The sequence below is a fragment of the Lycorma delicatula genome, chromosome 2, assembly GCF_047948215.1.
Source record: "Lycorma delicatula isolate Av1 chromosome 2, ASM4794821v1, whole genome shotgun sequence".
In the NCBI taxonomy this organism is placed as follows: Eukaryota; Metazoa; Arthropoda; class Insecta; order Hemiptera; family Fulgoridae; genus Lycorma; species Lycorma delicatula.
This window is the reverse complement of record NC_134456.1, coordinates 225,535,589-225,554,932: the sequence shown is the minus strand read 5'-3', so window position 1 is coordinate 225,554,932 and position 19,344 is coordinate 225,535,589. Positions and strand designations below refer to the sequence as shown.

General features: G+C 29.5%; 1 protein-coding gene across 1 annotated transcript in view; it reads left to right on the top strand.

Annotated features, from left to right (window-relative positions):
* The first annotated feature begins 14,860 nt into the window (after positions 1 to 14,860).
* The window catches only part of LOC142319709 (activating signal cointegrator 1 complex subunit 3-like), a 40,389-nt gene continuing 35,905 nt past the window's right edge, over positions 14,861 to 19,344 (top strand). The window contains exons 1-3 of the mRNA XM_075357285.1: positions 14,861 to 14,996; positions 16,491 to 16,578; positions 18,004 to 18,229. Coding sequence (XP_075213400.1) covers positions 16,519 to 16,578; positions 18,004 to 18,229 — 286 coding nt within the window. The 5' untranslated portion in view covers positions 14,861 to 14,996; positions 16,491 to 16,518. The remainder of the gene's footprint in view (positions 14,997 to 16,490; positions 16,579 to 18,003; positions 18,230 to 19,344) is intronic.

The following is a 19,344-nucleotide window of genomic DNA, read 5'->3' as shown; positions in this document are numbered from 1 at the left end:
ATGATAAATTATCACATAATTTATCGTTGTTGACAAATCAGTTTCCTATTGAAAGTAATTTCACTGCCTGTCTTGCAGATAATTTAAATGCTGAGGTATTTATTGTTTATTTATAATTTTTTTCTGTCTTTATTATTAGTTATTGGTAAATAAAACATCTATTCAGGCGATAAAAATTTACTAAACCAACTAAATTATTGGTTTAGCTGGTAAAGTTATTTTCATTACAGTTTCATTAATAATAGGGGTTTAAAATTGATGGCACTAATAAATAAATAATTTTTTTTTCATGATAGTTATTTTAAGTAAGTATAAATTATTTCAAAGGAAGTATCAAACAAAGGAAGTGTATATAGTTGAAGAAAAATTAATATTAAAAAAATTATTGTTAGTATATCTGTTTTATTTTATAAAATATTAAAAATAATGGTTGTGTATTTAATTGTACAGTAAAAAAATAAATCTGCAGCTTGATAACAGCAAAATGTAATATATTTTAATTAAAAAGGAATATAGTGCCAGTTTTATTGGTTGTCACATAGTACTCGTAAAGTCTTTTTAGAATTAGAAATTTCTTATTTATTAAACTACTTGGTCTAAATTGCTTGCTGTACTAAATTCCTTTTAAAATTTTACTCGTCATTTTAATCATTTTTTTTAGAAATACAGCAATATAGGTGCTGTTCCTTAATGGGTTTTAAGATGTAACATATTTTAGATCTGAAGTCTGTTGCCTTATCCTCAATAGAGAACGTGCACTGTATTTCAAAATATCAAGCCTTTTTTGAGTTGAAAAGGAAAATTGAATAATTTATAGAAAAGTATCACCTTTTTTAAATTGTATTCTTTAGTTTTTATACGTATAAGTAGGTTTTAGTATTTTGTTGTAAATGTAAGGAACATTTAAAAAGTAATGAGTGCATCATTAGGTGAAATGTTAATACAATATCCACATCAGTGATGTTGGTTCATATGATTTTAGTATCTTAACAATGAAATATAATATTTTGCACAGTTGTTGATTCTTGTTGACTTTTACAAACATTGAACAATTATCACTGTTGATCACGCTAAGGATCTCTCAGAAATGCATTAAAAAACAAGTGTTCAGACAGGGTCGGACAGGGACTGTAGAGAATTACTTACTCAAAATCATCTTCAAAATTACAAGTAGAGGAAAGAACAGAAGAGGAAGCCTTCTGTTGTGAATCTGACTGTAGATTCACAATTGGGCTAATATCTGAGTGGGTGTTTGATCACCACTTGCTAGTAAAAGTAACGATTCTTACGTAGATTTAATACAATTGTGGCCAACTGAGGACCTGTACGACCCTGCCATCCACTGTGTGGTGTAGAAAAATATACTACTGCATTTGAACATAAGTTAGGTCTCTTAATGTGGTTATCCATATTCAAGGGACTCCTTGAATTTTATTCATTTACTCGTTCTACCCATAAATCTTTACACTTATTTTCATGAACCAGATGTATGTATCAAAATGCAGTTGTAAGTTTTGGTATTCGATAGGAAAAAATCTACTCAGTGTCCAGACTGTCAATTTAGGGCTGAAAAGTAGGAGTAGAACATGTAGACATTATGCAAATAAATACAGTAAATGTTAGTGACATATTTCATAATACTTGACAGTATGCCATTTTTTTTTATTTTTGGTGGCCCTCCTCACCATAATGCACCCACACCAAGGCAAACTTATGAAATTTAGCTCTGTGACTGTATCTGCAGCACCTGAAACATCTTTGGACATCCACGTACTCTTTTACTCAGCAGGACCCAAAATTGATAAACAGTTAGTTTACCCCTGCAGAGGTAGATTTTTAAAAGAAACCAGAACCCACTTCAAAAACTTTGTGATATTGCTGTGTATCACGCCTACCTGTTTTAAAGACCAGCCAGCAGTCCCGCCGAAAGGCGGCTTCATCCAAATCAGTGTTCTGTTCCCTAATGAGGGACAAGACATCCTCATCGGTAAGGCTGTGACTATAATGCAGGGCCTATACATTCTTTCTGGGTCTATTTTTACTTCAATCGCTTAACCGCAGTGAAATCTCTAATTGCCTGAATGGTCTCTGTGTTATCTGCTACTACAACTAATCCCTTGTTTGTCTCTTTGATTTTTCCGATTTTAAGATCCTTCCAGTTACCCCGAAGTGCAACCTGGAGGTCTTTCTTCAGCTGACTGCTGGACAGTCGAGCCCTCTGCTCTGCTGACAAATGCATCTTCAGGTTTCTTGGACTGGCTGGGTTTCACGTCTGCTCCTAATCACCTCAGCATACCTACGCGGCTGCGCTGGGGCCAGTTTCTGAACTGCAGTTACCTCCTTAGGCTTTGAGGCAAGATTTTCAAAATCCTCCATGAGAGCTGTGAAAGTCACTCGAAAGAATTCTTGACGGGGCAATAATCTCCCCGTGGTAGGTGCATTGGTACTCTGGGGATTTGCTAGATAGGAAAAGAAGTCATCAAGTTTCGCCAAAACATCATGGACCAATGGAGCAGAGCTGTCAGGCCTGCCTCCGGCTTGTGAAAACTCTTCAACTCATGGTCGGAATCAGTAAGCTTTTTATATTCAAGTCTGCCTTTTTAAAGTTCCAACGTAGGGGTTAGTTTTCATTGTATGGCACTTTTGTCATGGCCAACGTAACTATAAGTGCTCTGTGACCACATCCACCAGCATCGTTGAGTAAGAGGGCCTTGGTTTTTTCAGATTAGTGTGGGAGGATAACAACCAAATCAGGTCGTGATAACTATCACGACCTGAATATGAGAGGTAGGTAGGTGGTGTATCCACAACATCCAGAAGGTTATCAATCATCTTTCCAAGGCACTTTCTGGATGGCATCAGTCTTGAGTAATCCCATCTTGGAGAAGGGCTGTTAAAGTCTCCAACAAGAATAGTATTTGGTTGCATGTTTCTTTCCAGGGGTTCATAGGAAGGATAATTTCCTGGAGGCTTGTACAAGCAAAAAACTGTGAAGTGTTGACGATTTTTCCATATGGCAACCATGACTGGCTCCAATGTTTTGTTTTTCTCCATTTCATGCATGATACTGCATTTCACTTTGTACTCCCACAAAGATTCCTGATAGTATTTGGCGGGATCTTTTAAGTATAGTCACAGCATAACCATTAGTATGGTAATATTTTGGGGTTTCTGTAGCAACCTGCTTCAGCAATAAAATATATATCCACATCTGCCTGGGAGACGTTTTGTTTGAATTGCAAAATTTTCTGTCATTCAGGCCTTCTGCATTCCAATAAATAATGCGGAGGTTATTATCAGAGCTCTGAGAAGAATTGATTTGGTCGAGATATGGAGCCATGCTAATTTAGTTAACATGTTTTAAGACGGACCTCTTGATCGTAAGTTGAATTTTTATGAAATTTTTTCAATTGTTACACTTGTTGTATATGCCAGAATTTATGAAACACAGCCAGTTGATTATTCTGATTTAGACTTCTCTGAGTATAACAGAAAGAAGTAATTTTTTCAATGTAACTTGTTTTATAAAAACCTTCTTTTTTTAATTATTGTTTATTTTTTAGATCATGTTGGGAACAATATCAAATGTAGAAGAAGCTGTAGAATGGTTGAGCTATACATATCTGTTTGTCAGGATGAGAATTAATCCCCAAGTGTATGGAATATCTTATCAGGATATAATGGTAATTATATTTTCATTGTTTCTCTTAGACTATTAAATAGTTATTATTATGACACTTAGATTTTAAAATAGTGGTCTCTGTGTCTAATTTTTAATACAGTTTTCATATTATTTTAATGAATTTTTAAATTAATTATATTCTGATAGTCCAGTTTTCAACAAGTTGGATTTAAGAATTTGTCCTTAGAAATAGTTTATTAAAATCAACAAAAGGAGTTTAACATTTTTTTCTAGATTGTGTCCATGAACTTCCACGCACTTTTTCCAGTATTTTGGAAGGTTTTGAATACTCATTTTGTAGAATTTCTTTGGCTGTGCTTTGAGCCAATTGCACACAAATTCTTCAACCTCATCAGGTACAAAATGATATCCATCTAATGTGTCCTTAAACAGGCTGAACAAATGATTGTCCCAAGGACTGTACGCTGAATGTTCAAGTCGCTCAGCTAAGATTGATGAATGTCTTGCACATTAAATGGGAAGTTTGGGACTGCAAGTTGTCATGAAGCAAGATGTGAGTATTAGAATATCTCGGCATATCAATCTGTAAGCTGGCTTCACATGTTCCTACTAGAGGTTGCTGTAGTAGGCAGCATTTATGATTTTCTGTTCTTTCATTTGACACAAAAAATCAACATACAGTACTTGTCCGAGAACATGGTATACAAAATCTTATCAGCTGATGGCATGGTTTTTAGTTTCATGGCTAACTCATCATTCTGTTACCATAACATCGACATGTGTTTACTTTATTTTTGTTTAGTGGTGGACTCACATTTCATCCATTGTGAAAATACACTTCAATAGATCTTCCTCATTCTACTCATAACATGGTAGAAGATAAGTTCAGAGATCTTCCTGTGTAAACTTCTGCTTGAAGGTAAGAGGGTAAGGTAGTCATGTGGTGAAAATTTTTATAGTATCAGAGATGGTCATTAATAATTGTTTTGATGCTGCCAATACTAATTTCCATTCTTGCCGCCATCTCCCGCACAATGATGGGTTTATCATCCAAAATCAGTTGCTTGTTGTGGTGAATGCTCTTGAGGTATTCCATTTTAATTCAACAAATGATCAGTGGATTACTATTTTTGATTTTGATGATACTTGGTATATGATTACTATCTGCCTTGTAGTGGCCAAAAAATGTGCTTTTATATTAAAAAAAAAAAAATTTCTTGAGTAATAAACTATTTTCTAACTCTCTAACAGGTAAAAACAACCATTTTCATCACTTTTCCATTAGCTGTAGTATTCTTTTTTTACATCATACAGAGGGTCAAAAAAGACTTTTTGGAAGAGTAAAGATGGTACTTCATCTTAGTGTATTCAAAATTCATTTTGTCACATGGGTTTACAGGATGTTTTACAAAATCTTACGGAAGTTACATTTATAAATTATTTTTTTCAAATTTTGGGCCCAAAATAAATAATGAAGGGCTTAGGGTAACAGGCCTATTTTTTACCTTTTAACTCTTAGGTACTAGTAGTACTTGCAATACATTTACAAAAAAAATTGGAATGTTACCGAGTGTCCTTCATTAAAAAAAATGACCACCAAATTGTAAGATTTTGAAAATGTCTCATTTTTTGGATCCAAATACCACATGTGGGACAGGTGGCAGAAATCTGAAATGTTTACAGCAGTAAGTCCTTTTTATGTACTTTAAAACCATATAAAATTTATTTTGTTACTCAAAAGGGTTGACGATTAATGAAGCCAACAAAACCACTAAAAACACTGTTCCTTCTAACTGTAAACAACGTATCCAAAAATACTGGTGTTATGTATTTTTTTCAGATTTTAAAAATAACAACAAAACTCATTAGAATGAATAAATTGATAATAAATAATCAATTACAAAATGATAAACAGTTCAAATACATTAACAAGTTTTTCAATTCACTTTTACCTTATTTTACTCCTGCTAATGGAAGTTTTGAATAAATCTTGCTCTTTTTGATAACAAACTTAACTAACATAACTTAGTGGTCCTGCAATTTTTTATTAAGTAGAACTGATAAGTCCTCGTACATGTAATGTTGTGTCCTCTTCCATTAGTTGATAGAAAAAGCTCTGCAGGTGTGACAATCTTTAAAATATTTTCCAGTTGAACCCATGTATGATTATCCCTCAATGATTTCTTGAATGAAATACAAGGGCCTTGCAGATGGAAAAAGTGTATTCGATTTTATACTTCATTTTCATTTATTTTGACTTCATTGACTTCGCCTAACCACCGCTTGCCATCGTAAACGCAACAGACATAAATTTTACATTTTGGCTTCGGTAAACCTATAAAACAATCAGAAAAACTGATGCCCTTGTGTACTGATGCTAACGTGAATGCTTCTGATTCAGAGGTCTCCCGGACTTTCAGAATACATTTCTGACTTGTTGGAACATAACTGTGAAAGATTCTTGTTTCTTGGACTGGTGTGATTACCTGGTAACGAGAACTGAGGTATTCTTCAATCTCTTGAACATCTATATTAGAGTAGAAAGTAAATGTTATATCTTTAATATTGCCTTTGCAATAATTGTACATTTCAGAAGGTGTAAAAATTTTATTGTTGACTGTCCTTTGAAGGCTTGCTTTAGTCACAGTCCCTTTTACATTTACACCAATACCATCACATGGTCCTTTTTCATGCTATGAGGCAAAAAAATGCCATTCAGCTGTGATTTCAAAATCTTCTTGATGGTAGCACAAATTTATTAAATCTTTTTTGTTTTTATACTGGGCTGAGGAGCCTTTAGAAAAATAAAAAAAATTGTTTAACTTATGGTAACAATGTTTTTACTTTATTTATAACTTGCTTTTGGAAGCAGAAGAACGATGTAGTATTGTGCTTCAAGTACTCACACAGTAACTTTGGCTTCGTAATTTTCCATTTTTTTAAAAATATATGAGAAATGGATGTACTGTGGCATAAGTTTTGGTTAGTGATATGACTAGACTGTATCACAAAAGGAAAACTTTGGGAGAAGTCTCTCGTTACAATACATTCACCCTCCAACAAGTTTTCCTTTTTAATGTTGAGGAAAATAGCTTGTTTCTTTGCAGCAAAATGATTTCTTTTAGATTATTTACATTTTCAGTAAGTTTTAGTACTCTTGAAATGGAAGAATTTGAGTAGTTAGTTCACAACGGTCAACAGAAACCCACTGTTTGAAGATAATTTAATAATCAAAATCATCCCAGCTCTCTTGTAATAATCTGAGCACTTCATTAATGCCTGGACATTTTTCACATTATGATAGCATGCACGTTTCATTTTCTATATCACATACCATGGTTGAAAGGAGAATTTTATAATCAAGTTTCATTTTTAGAGCAGATAACATGAGTTTTACATTTTGGTGGGTGACACACCAACACAAACAGAGTGAGTTCCTGACCCACCAGGCAGAACACAAAATTTAGGTCATAAGTCAGCAAATTTTGAAAAATCAATTTTTAAATTATATTTTTCTTTGAAGGCTGTGTATAATTCTTTTAAGATATATAAGATAAGCCGTTTTTGAATATTAATTTTCTTTCTGTTAGCTTGTCTTACAGAGACATAGTTCTTCTTGCCTGGCATCATTTGGATGTGCTCATCATTCTGGTAAAAATCTTGGACACATTTAATTGCATTTGCCTTCTACCTGTCCCTCCAATATTAAAGCGACTATTCCAGGATGCCTTAATATGTGGCCTATAAGTTTGTCTCTTCGTTTAGCTATATTTTTCCAAATGCTTCTTTCTTCATCTATTTGCCACAACACCTCCTCTTCATTTGTGACTTTATCCACCCATCTGATTTTTAACATTCTCCTATAGCACCACATTTCAAAAGCTTCTAATCTTTTCTTCTGAGATACTCCGATCGTCCAAGTTTCACTTCTATATAAAGCGACACTCCAAACATATACTTTCAAAAATCTTTTCCTGACATTTAAATTAATTTTTGATGTAAACAAATTATATTTCTGACTGAAGGCTCCTTTCGCCTGTGCTATTTGGCATTTTATATCGCTCCTGCTTCGTCCATCTTTAGTAATTCTACTTCCGAAATAACAAAATTCTTCTGCCTCCATAATCTTTTCTCCTCCTATTTTCACATTCAGTGGTCCATCTTTGTTATTTCTACTACATTTCATTACTTTCGTTTTGTTCTTGTTTATTTTCATGCAGTAGTTCTTGCGTAGGACTTCATCCATGCCGTTCATTGTTTCTTCTAAATTCTTTTTACTCTCAGCTAGAATTACTATATCATCAGCAAATCATAACATCTTTATCTTTTCACATTGTACTGTTACTTTGAATCTAAATTATTCTTTAACATCATTAACTGCTAGTTCCATGTAAAGATTAAAAAGTAATGGGGATAGGGAATATCCTTATCAGACTCCCTTTCTTATTACGGCTTCTTTCTTATGTTCTTCAATTATTACTGTGGTTCTTTGGTTCCTGTAAATGTTAGCAATTGTTCTTCTATCTCTGTATTTGAACCCTAATTTTTTAAAAATTCTGAATATTTTATTCCAGTCTACGTTATCGAATGCCTTTTCTAGGTCTGTCAGTGGCAAGTATGTTGGTTTGTTTTTCTTTAATCTTCCTTCTACTATTAATCTGAGGCCTAAAATTGCTTCCTTTGTCCCTATACTTTTCCTGAAACCAAATTAGTCTTCTCCCAACACTTCTTCCACTCTCCTCTCAATTCTTCTGTGTAGAATTATAATATGTATAGAAGAGAACACTCCATAATCCATTTTTATAAAATGCAAGGCTTCTTACAATAACATTACAGTTAGTATAAATTATAAAATTCCCAATTGCACCTCACTTTGTCTTATCCCAGTTTCTCTACAGCTAAAATAAAAATTTCTCTAATTAATAAAATTAAAAATAAAAGATACCGCATGAAAGAGAAGTTTATTGCTAATAAAATTACTTTATAAACAAATGTACACTACCTTACCACAGTTAACATTAGCAACAATACAATATATCACATTGAAATCAAAACAGTAACTGAGCCTTCTATAATGCTTATGTTCAGGCTTATGCAAACATTCATGTCCATGCATGCCTATTCACGTTTATGTTTAAACTTGAGTTTGTGTGTATGGATTCTTACTTTAAGTAACAAACTATCTAGAATGTAAGCTATCTCATTATAGACATATCAAAATATTTTGTATAGTTGCCCTACATTATTACCTGAAAAAAATACATGCTGTGAATTTTTTGGATACATTCTTCACAGTTAGAAGGAATGGTGTTTTTAGCGGTTTTGATGGCTTCATTACTTGTCAATCCATTTGAATAACAAAGTAAATTTTATATGGTTCTTGAAGTACATAAAAAGTACTAACTGCTGTAAAAATTTCAGATTTTTTCCACCTGTCCCACATGTGGTTTTTGGGCCCCAAAAATGAGATATTTTTAAAATCTTAATGATTGGCAGTCATTTTTTTTAATGAAGGACACTGCAACACTAATTTTTTTTTATAAGTACTACTAGTATCTAAGAGTTAAAAGGTAAACAGCCCTGTTACCTTAAGCCCTTCATTATTTATTTTAGGCCAAAATTTGAAAAAAAAAACAACAATTTGTAAACATAACTTAAGTTAACATTACGATTTGTTTATGTAACAAAATGAATTTTGAGTACACTAAGATTAAGTTTCATCTTTACTCTTTTCAAAAAGCGTTTTTTGATCTGTATGATATAATATAAGAATGCCACAGCTCATGGAAAAGTGACAAAAATGGCTGTTTTTACCTGTTGGCAACTCAGAAAATAGTCAAGAAAAAAATTTTTTAAAAATGTAAAAAAATATTTTTTGGCCACTACAAGGTGGGAAATTATCATACACCAATTGCCATCAAAATCAAAAGTAGCGATGCAATAAATTTTTTGAAAATTAATTGAATTAAAATGGAATACTCCTCTTGGGACACTGTTGGCAAAGATGTTAATCATCGGCTTCATTTTCAACCGTTCCACACTCTTCCTTAAAAGCATTAAACCTCCGATATACTAATGCTTTTGATAACACGTCATTACTGAAGTGTACTTATAGTCTGGTGTAAATTTCTGCGGATTTAACAATTTCTTTTAATTAAAAATTTAATGATAATATGTTGCATAACGGACACATGTACCTCTTGCTTGCTCATCATGCTACCGACCAAGCCAGCGATGCAAACAGAACTGCGATAGGCTAGGGTGGAGTCTACTAGTATATTCTCTTAAGTACAGCCACAATATCAGATGTTAATTTTTCTTTTTTCCTGAACAAGATTCTCATTATATTTGAACCATCTTAATAGAAATAAGATTATGCTCAAAAATCATTTACAAAGATTTTACTTAAAATTTATACTACTTACAGGCCATTTTGATTGTTAAACAATCATAATCAGCAGACATTGCTGAAAAAGCATAAACAAATAAATTAAAAAAGAAATAATTTATTTATACATTTTTCTTATTCCAGGTGTATTTCATGTCCTGTTAAAATTATATATATATGGAGCGAGAGGGGGGGAAGAGAGAGAGAGAGAATCTATTATTTATTTTTTGCAAATAATCTTTTTTTGTCTATTATTGTTATTTCTTTGTAACTGATAATGCTACTGATACCTCTACTGATTAGAGAGAAAACTACTTTTTGTATTTATCAAAAAAGGTTTACTTTAATTTTTTGCTTTACATTGCATATCCCAGAGTAAATGGTGTTATTTATATATATATATATGTGTGGGTATTTGCGTACTGTAAATGAAACATTGAGAATGAAATTGCAAATTCAAGTCAGTGTTAATAAAAAGATTTTTGTATAAATTAAACTAAGAAAACTAGTATGTAGTTCTTAGAATAAAAAAAGAAGGTAAAAATATTTTTGTTCATTACTTTATTGGTCAACGCAAAAAAGTTAATTCTGTTAGAAGAATGCAGAAATTTAGGCAATATTTTTAGGCATCTGTAAATTACTGAAAATAGCAAATATTATGTATAGTTGACGATTAAAAAAAGATATGTGGGTTTTTTGTGTTTCTGTAAATCTAGTGAGATTTAACAAAACACAAATATATATATATAAAAAACATTAAAAATTGTAAAATAAAATAATTTATAAAAAATAAAAGTAAAACAAACTTCAACAAATAATAATACTACAAAGTAGCAAGTAATTATATTTTTATTTATTAACTAAAGTAAAAGCATTTGTAACAAATAACTATTTTTGAAGTTGATGCTACCTATCACACAAGTTAATCAAAATTAAAAAAATCTATGATCTATATAATACAAATCCTACTTCAAACAATGCAAAATTGGTAATAGAAGTTTTACTATAATAAAATGAGGTCTACGAAAATATGATATAAGAATACTTTTATAGGTTGCTTAGGAATATATATTACTACCAAGCAGATATGCCTTTGCAAACTCAAGATGAGATATGACAATAAGATTCTCTCTCTTATATGTTCTTGAGATCCCATTTTACATGTGGGAATCCCATTTAGCCGCCTAGCAGTTGGTTGAGATACTAACTTTATGTAACTTGTTTAATTTGTGTTGGCTGGCACCGACTTCAAAAATTAACTATTTTTGAAGTTTTAATAGATAAAAATTTAGTTTTAATTAATAGATAATTAATTAAATAGATAAATTGTTAATTAACTAAATATAGATAAAAATATAATTATTTGTAACTTTGAAGCACTATTATATGTTACAGTCTGTTTTTATTTTTATTTCTTATAAATTATTTTATGTTTAAATAAATTTATTTAGTTTATTCCTGGAATAGTCGCTTTAATATTGGAGGGACAGGTAGAAGAAAAAATTGTGCAGGCAGGCAATGTTTGGAATATGTAAAAAAAATTGCTAGGGATGTAAGATGTAGGGGTTATACTAAAATAAAACGACTAGCACTAGATAGGGAATTTTGGAGAGCTGCATCAAACCAGTCAAATGACTGAAGACAAAAAAATAATAAATTTATTATTGTGTTATTTTTATTTAATTTCAGGATGATCCATTGTTAGAAAGAAAAAGGAAGGAACTGATCAATACTGCAGCATTTGATTTGGACAAAGCAAAAATGATCCGTTATATTCATAGAACTGGAGATCTTTCTGTAACTGGTGTGTGTTGTGTTGTTATAATTATTGTTTTTTTTTATGTATTTTTATAGCTTATTAAATGGTATGCCATGACAGAGCTTACCAAAACCCAAACTTAAGCATACCAAAGTATGCGGGTATGTGTGCAATGTAGATTTTCCCAAACTGTTATATCATATGTAGCATTAGTCTATTTTAACTTATATTTTTTTCAATAAAGGATAAAAAATATATTCATTCTTATATAAAATTATTTATTTAGGTATTAAACTTATTAAGATCTTTATTAATTTTTTAACAATTTTTATAATCAAGTTAAAATTTTTATTAAGGGTTAAAAAAGAATATAAATTAAATTGAATAATTTTTAACTGATCTAAAAATGAGGAAAATCATGTATTGGTTGTTTAAGTCTTTTCCTAGTAACTTTCTGAAAGTTTAAAACAATATGTTAAAAATAACGTTTTAAAAATTAAAATTAAAAACTTTAATATTCAAAGTAATAAAAATAATTTTTCTTTTAGTTTGATTTTTTGAAGTCTGTGTTAAATTAAGAGTTTGTCAGTTTTTTGGTCACCAAGTCAAAAAGTCACATTATAAATAAATATTAAATATAATTATTTTCTACTTTTTGTGCTTCTTTTAGAAATTACATTCATTATTATTTTAAAGTTTCTTTTTATGATTGTAGGGTCAGTTTACTATTCTTATTATTCAAGCTATTTTTGAGGATTTTGTTGATGTTCCTGATAAAATAATTGTAATATTTATATTTTACTTGTGAGCTGTTTTCAGGGGATTTTAAACAAGTTAAGCTGTTATATATTTTTTTGTCATCAGCATTCTTCTAGATATATTTTTTAAAACTATATTTTTCAATCTGAAGGTTTCTTAGAAAGTTATAAAGTAAATAATGTAGAAATGTCTAATTTAAGTTTCTGTTATAAGTAATGGATAATAGAAAAAGAAAACATTCATTGTAAAAAACAGATTATGCTTTGTGTATGCACACACACACACACACACACACACACACACACACACACACACACACACACACACACACACACACACACATGCGCGCACGCGCATGCAACTATCAGAAAGAATGGCGACAGATATGGTGTAAGATTTTATCTGAGAGCAGATAACCACATAATAATGATTTTATGTATATAGATTGTTTAGCAGATTGCATCCAAGGAGCAAAATATAATTATTATTTATTAAAATTAATCTTTTACATTTTTTTTCTCAAATATAGTGTAAATTATTTAACAAATCTAAACTTAAATATAATACCAATGTATATTTTTAAAAATCTAATTTTTTATAAATTTATGTAATAGAATGTGGAGAATCTACATGAATTGCCTTAGTAATTTAAATTATTCAGATTTATATTTAAAAATATAATCAGATTATGGTAATTTCAATTCTCTTATTATTTATCAATAATAAATTATTATTATTTATTTATAGTAAAAAATTAATTAACTTTACATCAGTGATTGAGATGATAAACATTACCCTTGTGGTTTTAATATTTTAAATTATGCTTTTAACCCATTCTGCTACTTTCACGAGTCTACTTCATCAGAAAATGACACAACCTTATGACATTTTGACGAGTGCTGCTCACCATGTCATTATGTTTCCTGGCCATCTGTTCTTTTGATGCGTATCGCTCACTGTATGTTTTATAAGGAATATTAGACTCTAAATAGTTTGTGCTTTTATCGTTAGATGGCAGTGGAAGACTAATCTTCTTTGTACGGAATGAAATAAAGGCATAAACTCAGGGAAAAATTTTTAATTTTTGACGTATTATATCATATTTCAGCTATAATATAAATCTCTTTTTATTTATATGTTAATAATAAATTTAGATACAGTAATAATTAAACATTTTTTTAAAAAACAAAACCATTGCCATAAATATTGGTAAAGTTTTATCATGTTTTTCTTTAATGAGGTGCTATGTCAAAAGCTACAGAAAAATATTTTTCTACGTTTTTGATATGGCTATTTTTAACCCCTTATAAATTATGTAAAAAAAAAAACAACTAGAAAAAATATACAATACTTATATTACATTACTTATGTTATACAATAAGTGATTTTCATTTGAATATTTGTTTTTCAGTTATTGTATAAAAAACTCACCCACTATAAAACTCGAGGTAGACCATCTAGTGGCACAACACCTGTACACCTTGAGACAAAGCAGTGGGCACATTTTGTTGAAAAAATTCCTGTTCCTGCTAAAAAATTAAATCCAACAAAAAGATGTTTGTTTGCGCAAAAAAAAAAAAGAAAAGAAGTGAAATTGTGTGACAATGTGAGAAATCTCAAATTTCTCTTCATGTCCCACAATGTTTCAAAATCTTTCATTAAAAATAAATTTTTAAATGTAATTAAAAACTAAGTGTAGGATTAGTTATAAGGATTAGGATAGGAATTCAAGTTAGGCTTATTTACATAGACTCACTAAATAGTGAACTTACACTTGTTATTTTAGGACAAAATTGAACATTATTAAGAAAAATGAAACAAGTATCTCCAAAAAAAAGTTAAGAAAATTGCTTTATGTATTTTTTTTATTAGATTTAAAATATGAATTTGTAGTGTAGCAGATAAAAAATAGTGTTTTTTTTTCCCAGTGTATATTGTATACTGAATGGGTTAATTAAGTGATATATAAAATAAAATTCCTGATGAGGCAGAGAGTTCTCTGCAAAATTATTAAATGTGGATATAAAAAAAAAAAACAGCAACTGGAAAAACTGAAAACTGGTTATCATAGAGTTAAATTCATTCATCACAATTAAATTAATAATTGTATATATTTATTATTCATCTCTTGACTTATTTTTTCTGTTAATTTATCAATTTATATTGAAAAAATTCTGTTTGATTAATTTACAAAATTTCTTAATAAAGTTTGTAATTTACAAACTTATATTTATTGTTTACTAAAAATGCAAGTTTTTATTTTTATTCAAGTATATGTTTTGTTTTGTTTAAATTTGTTTTTATTCTTAGACTTGGGTAGGACTGCTAGCTACTTCTATATAAAATATGATACTATTGAATTATTTAATGAGAAATTGAAAGATGTCATGAATGAACCTGAAATTCTTGGATTAATATCTCAAGCTCAAGAATTTGAACAGCTTAAGGTACAACCATTTTCTTGTATAAATTTATAAGTAAAATAAATAAACATTTGTAATTTCAATTAATATTTGTAATATCACTTTATAAAGGTTTCTTCAAATTATCCAGTAAAAAACACCTGTTTTTAAACTTTATATACAAATTTTGAATAATCTTTGTGTATAAATATAAAATGTACTCAAAAAGGAAAACTTGGAATATACTAAAGATATAGAATTTTTTGGTAGTAGTTTTATATAACTAATCGATTTTTAATTATTATTAAAAAATTGCAAAAAGCCCAAAATTTTGTATTATTCTATTACAGAAGTAATATAATTCGGCTGCTGTATCTCATTTTTGTCTCAGTTTTAAAATTTCATTTTTTAACCTTAAACACCTCCTCCCCATTATAGTTACTTTGGTATACTAGTTTAATGGGTAATACCAGTGGTACACCACTGGTGGTATGATTACATTGAGGTATACGTTGTATATGTAATATACATTACGTGGGAGTGATATTACATGGGTAATACACTGCTCTACTAGTTAAAGAGGGTACAATAGTGTATCCGCAACAGTGTAATGTAATTAAATGCTACACCAGTGTAATGGGTTGTTAGGAAATTAATTGTGCAGTAGTACTTGTGTAATTAACAGTGTGTGGGCGGGCAGTGATCCCCAAGCTATGTTGTAATATATATATATATATAATATACACTAATCCAAGATGTACATTAAATTATTTTCAGTTGTTAAACATGAAAACAGCTCAAAGTTAGGTATTGTTATCTTATTTAAGTTTTTAGTTCTTGGCTCTCTTTCAGTTAGTACCTAACAAAGTTATATCTAGAATTCCCTTCTTTATATTTAAGAAAGACAGGGGTATTCTATAAAGTGGGAATGGTTTGAGTGAAAATGTAAGTGAAAAATTGTTAAAAGAATTTCTATCTTTTCTAAGTTAACTATTTAAAAATATTTTTACATGTTTTAATAAATTCTTAATTAAATAATTAATGTAATGAATATTAAATGTTTAACTTCTTTTGTATAATTTAACTTATTTTTAAATATTTTTGTAGTCTTAGTTATATTTTTAAAGTTGATTCAGTTTATTCTGGTCTGAATACCAGAATATGAAATAAATACTGTTTTAAATCTGGTTTAAAATTAAACAACTGTTCAAAAATTCTAAAGAAAAATATTTTTAGTATTGATTAAACAAATAAATCACTGAAATCTGAGACAAAAAGGTTATGACTTGGATTTTTTGGCATGGAATAATATTACACCCATAACTTTATTATTTTATAATCTTTTTTTTTTTAATAAAATTTTGTGATCCTGGTTTTAGCTAGTTTTCTTATGCAATAGCATAAGAAAACTAGCTAAAAGAAATTTATTTTATTGAAAATAAAATATTTCATACACACTAATAAAATTAGAAAGCACTGATTATTTTAATTAAGTTACAGGTTAAGTTAATTTGTTTTCTACTTTATTTTCTGTTACAGATACGGGAGGATGAAATGAAAGAGTTAGATGAACTGTTGGACACTAATTGTTATTATCAAGTACTTGGCGGTAGTGAAAATCTTTATGGTAAAGTTAATATACTGTTACAAACATTCCTTTCTCGTGGAAGAGTTACTTCGTTCTCTTTAATCTCAGATCTTGCATTTGTTACTCAGATAATTATTATAACTACTATAATTTTCTTCTAACAGTATTATTTCACATATATAACTACACACATCACATTGCATATACAATTACATCACATCGTTTCATTATTCAGTATAAAATACTCTTTTGAGTTAATAGAACTTGTAACAAAACTGTTGAACCAAGTTTGTGCATTATGATGAAGACTTGCATTACTTCTAGTTTGTGTTCCCCATAATGCTAAAACAACATACTTTGTTTATATTTCAGTTTATAAAGCATAAAAAAAAATCAGTTGCACATTATTATTTTCTGAAATAATAACTAGAATAAAATGCATTTATTTTACTTTTTTGATTTCAACAGAATATGAGGTCCTAGGTAAGATGGTAATCTTCATCCTTACAAGCTGATTGCAGGGATATCAACTGCAATGTCTCGTAAAGTAATAGCATACTTAAAAATTATGGGTGTGAAGTAAGGTAAAATTCTAGTGACTAAAGTTAAACCAGTTCTTTAGATCTGCTGAAGTTAGATAACATCTGGTACAGTTTCATTGCATGTTTTTATTGTTTATTAGTAGCTAATGATTGTTGTAGTTAAAGACTGAAATCAGTTTAAAGAGAAATACTGAACATAACACGAATTTCATCACATTGTGTTTGAATCTTAGTGTGTTTTGGTTATGTGTATTTAATGTGTTTTCATAACCAAGAGAATCTAGCTAATAGTTTTATCTTAACAAACTAAAAAAAAAAAATATTAGAATGTACAGTTCCAACAGCAGAGAAAGTGGTGTCTAAAGCATGACATATAGTGTTTTCATTAAAATTTAATTAGCACTTCGTCCTATGTTTAATGTACAGTATAAATTACTTACTATAATAATAAATCATAGTAATTTTTTAATTCTAGATATATATTTCTTGATATTAGAAGATTCTTCATTAAGGTGTTAATGCAATTTTACCAAAGTATTTTAATTTTAATTATTTTGTTTTCGTTTGTTTGATTTCTCTATAGTTGAAATTTATTTTAACGATACAAAGTTATAAGGAAATAATTAAATGTTTAATTATGAAAAGATTCTATAGTGTTGGGCTACATAAGTTCATTGAAGGTTCTTATTTGTTCACAATTTTTTTTAATTTTACATCACTTAGTGAAATCTTTGGTTTTGATTTTAGTTAATTATTACAAAAGTTCATTAAGTAGTATACTTTTAATAAATAATTTAAATATATTTTAAATAATACAACAGTTTTTTTTAAAAATATTTATTTAATGTTAAAAATCACTTTCTATGACTACATGATGGAAATGAAAATAAGCAATGGTAATATTTATTTTCTCATGTTTCAGGATGCTGTAAGGATTGTGCGTGCTCTTTTTGACATAATGTTACGTAAGAATAATCCACTCATGGCCGGTAGATTTCTTGCATTTAGTCAGATGTTTGAGCGTGAACAGTGGGAAGTTGAAAGCGAACTGAGACAGTTTAATATTTTATCACATGAAATTATTTTTAAATTAGAGGAAAAGAATCATACTGTTCATGACTTAAGAGAAATGGATTCTAAGGAAATTGGTATGTATGTGGTACTTGGTTATTAATTTTTATAGTTGTTTATAGTACATTAATGAAATTTTACACTCCTTATATGTGTATGTATAACCTATTACCCATTTCTCATTATATGGTATTCATTGTTTGTGTGTGTTATTTAAAGCTACTGTAGTTTTAATAAGTAGGGATATTTAGATTTACTGTTAAAGTAATTTGTGTATTAGTATAAATATATGAATATGTACTGCTAGGCTGTAATGCCATAAATATCAGCAATATGAGAAGTCTGTAAATTGCCAAATTTTAGTATAAGTAACATTTCTGTGGTTTACTACAGTCTGATAATTAAAGAAAAAATTATAAGTATAAATTATTAGATCTTTTTACTTGTAAATGGGAAAATAAGTTTTAATGAAAATTTGATTTGTATCATTATCATTACATTATGTCCTGAAAATAAATAATAGTATCATGAATTTGCTAATTGGCATAATAGTAGATTGTAACCATTATAAATTTTGACTAAAATCGGCTCATAGGACTTAATTAAGTTGGTTACTTTGTTTGTATTATATACTTTTTATTTTATAAATTTTGTATTACGTCGACGGACGGTTCTAAAAATGCGAGGTTGAATGAATTTATTCAGAGAAGACTGATTGTGGATAATCACAGCGTAATTCAGTTCTTATCGCACATTAATGCTAAAAATAAAATTTTATCTTAGTAAGATTGTGCTCACAATGGGAACAAACATTTCCCACAAAAAGTGTTATGTTGGTGTGCATACACGCACTCACATAGACTGAGTAATTCTCAGGAATGGTGGTGGGGGTTAGACTGAGAGTCCATCAACAGACAGTTTGTGTTCGGATTCGTCAGTGTGAGCTTGCGTGCAGTGACTTTGTTCGGAAAACTGTTCAGGAGGTTTGCAATTTATGTTTTATTCTGGATATAGGTGTGAGAAACTATTATTAAAGACCTCTCTGCAAAAATATTTGAGTGCATCCATTACAATATTACTAATCCGTCGACTATTTAATAAAGAATTATTAAAAATGCTACTTGTTATAATGGTAAATTATGTTCAAAATTATAATGAATTAATTTCGGATTGGTCAATTCCATATTAGTGT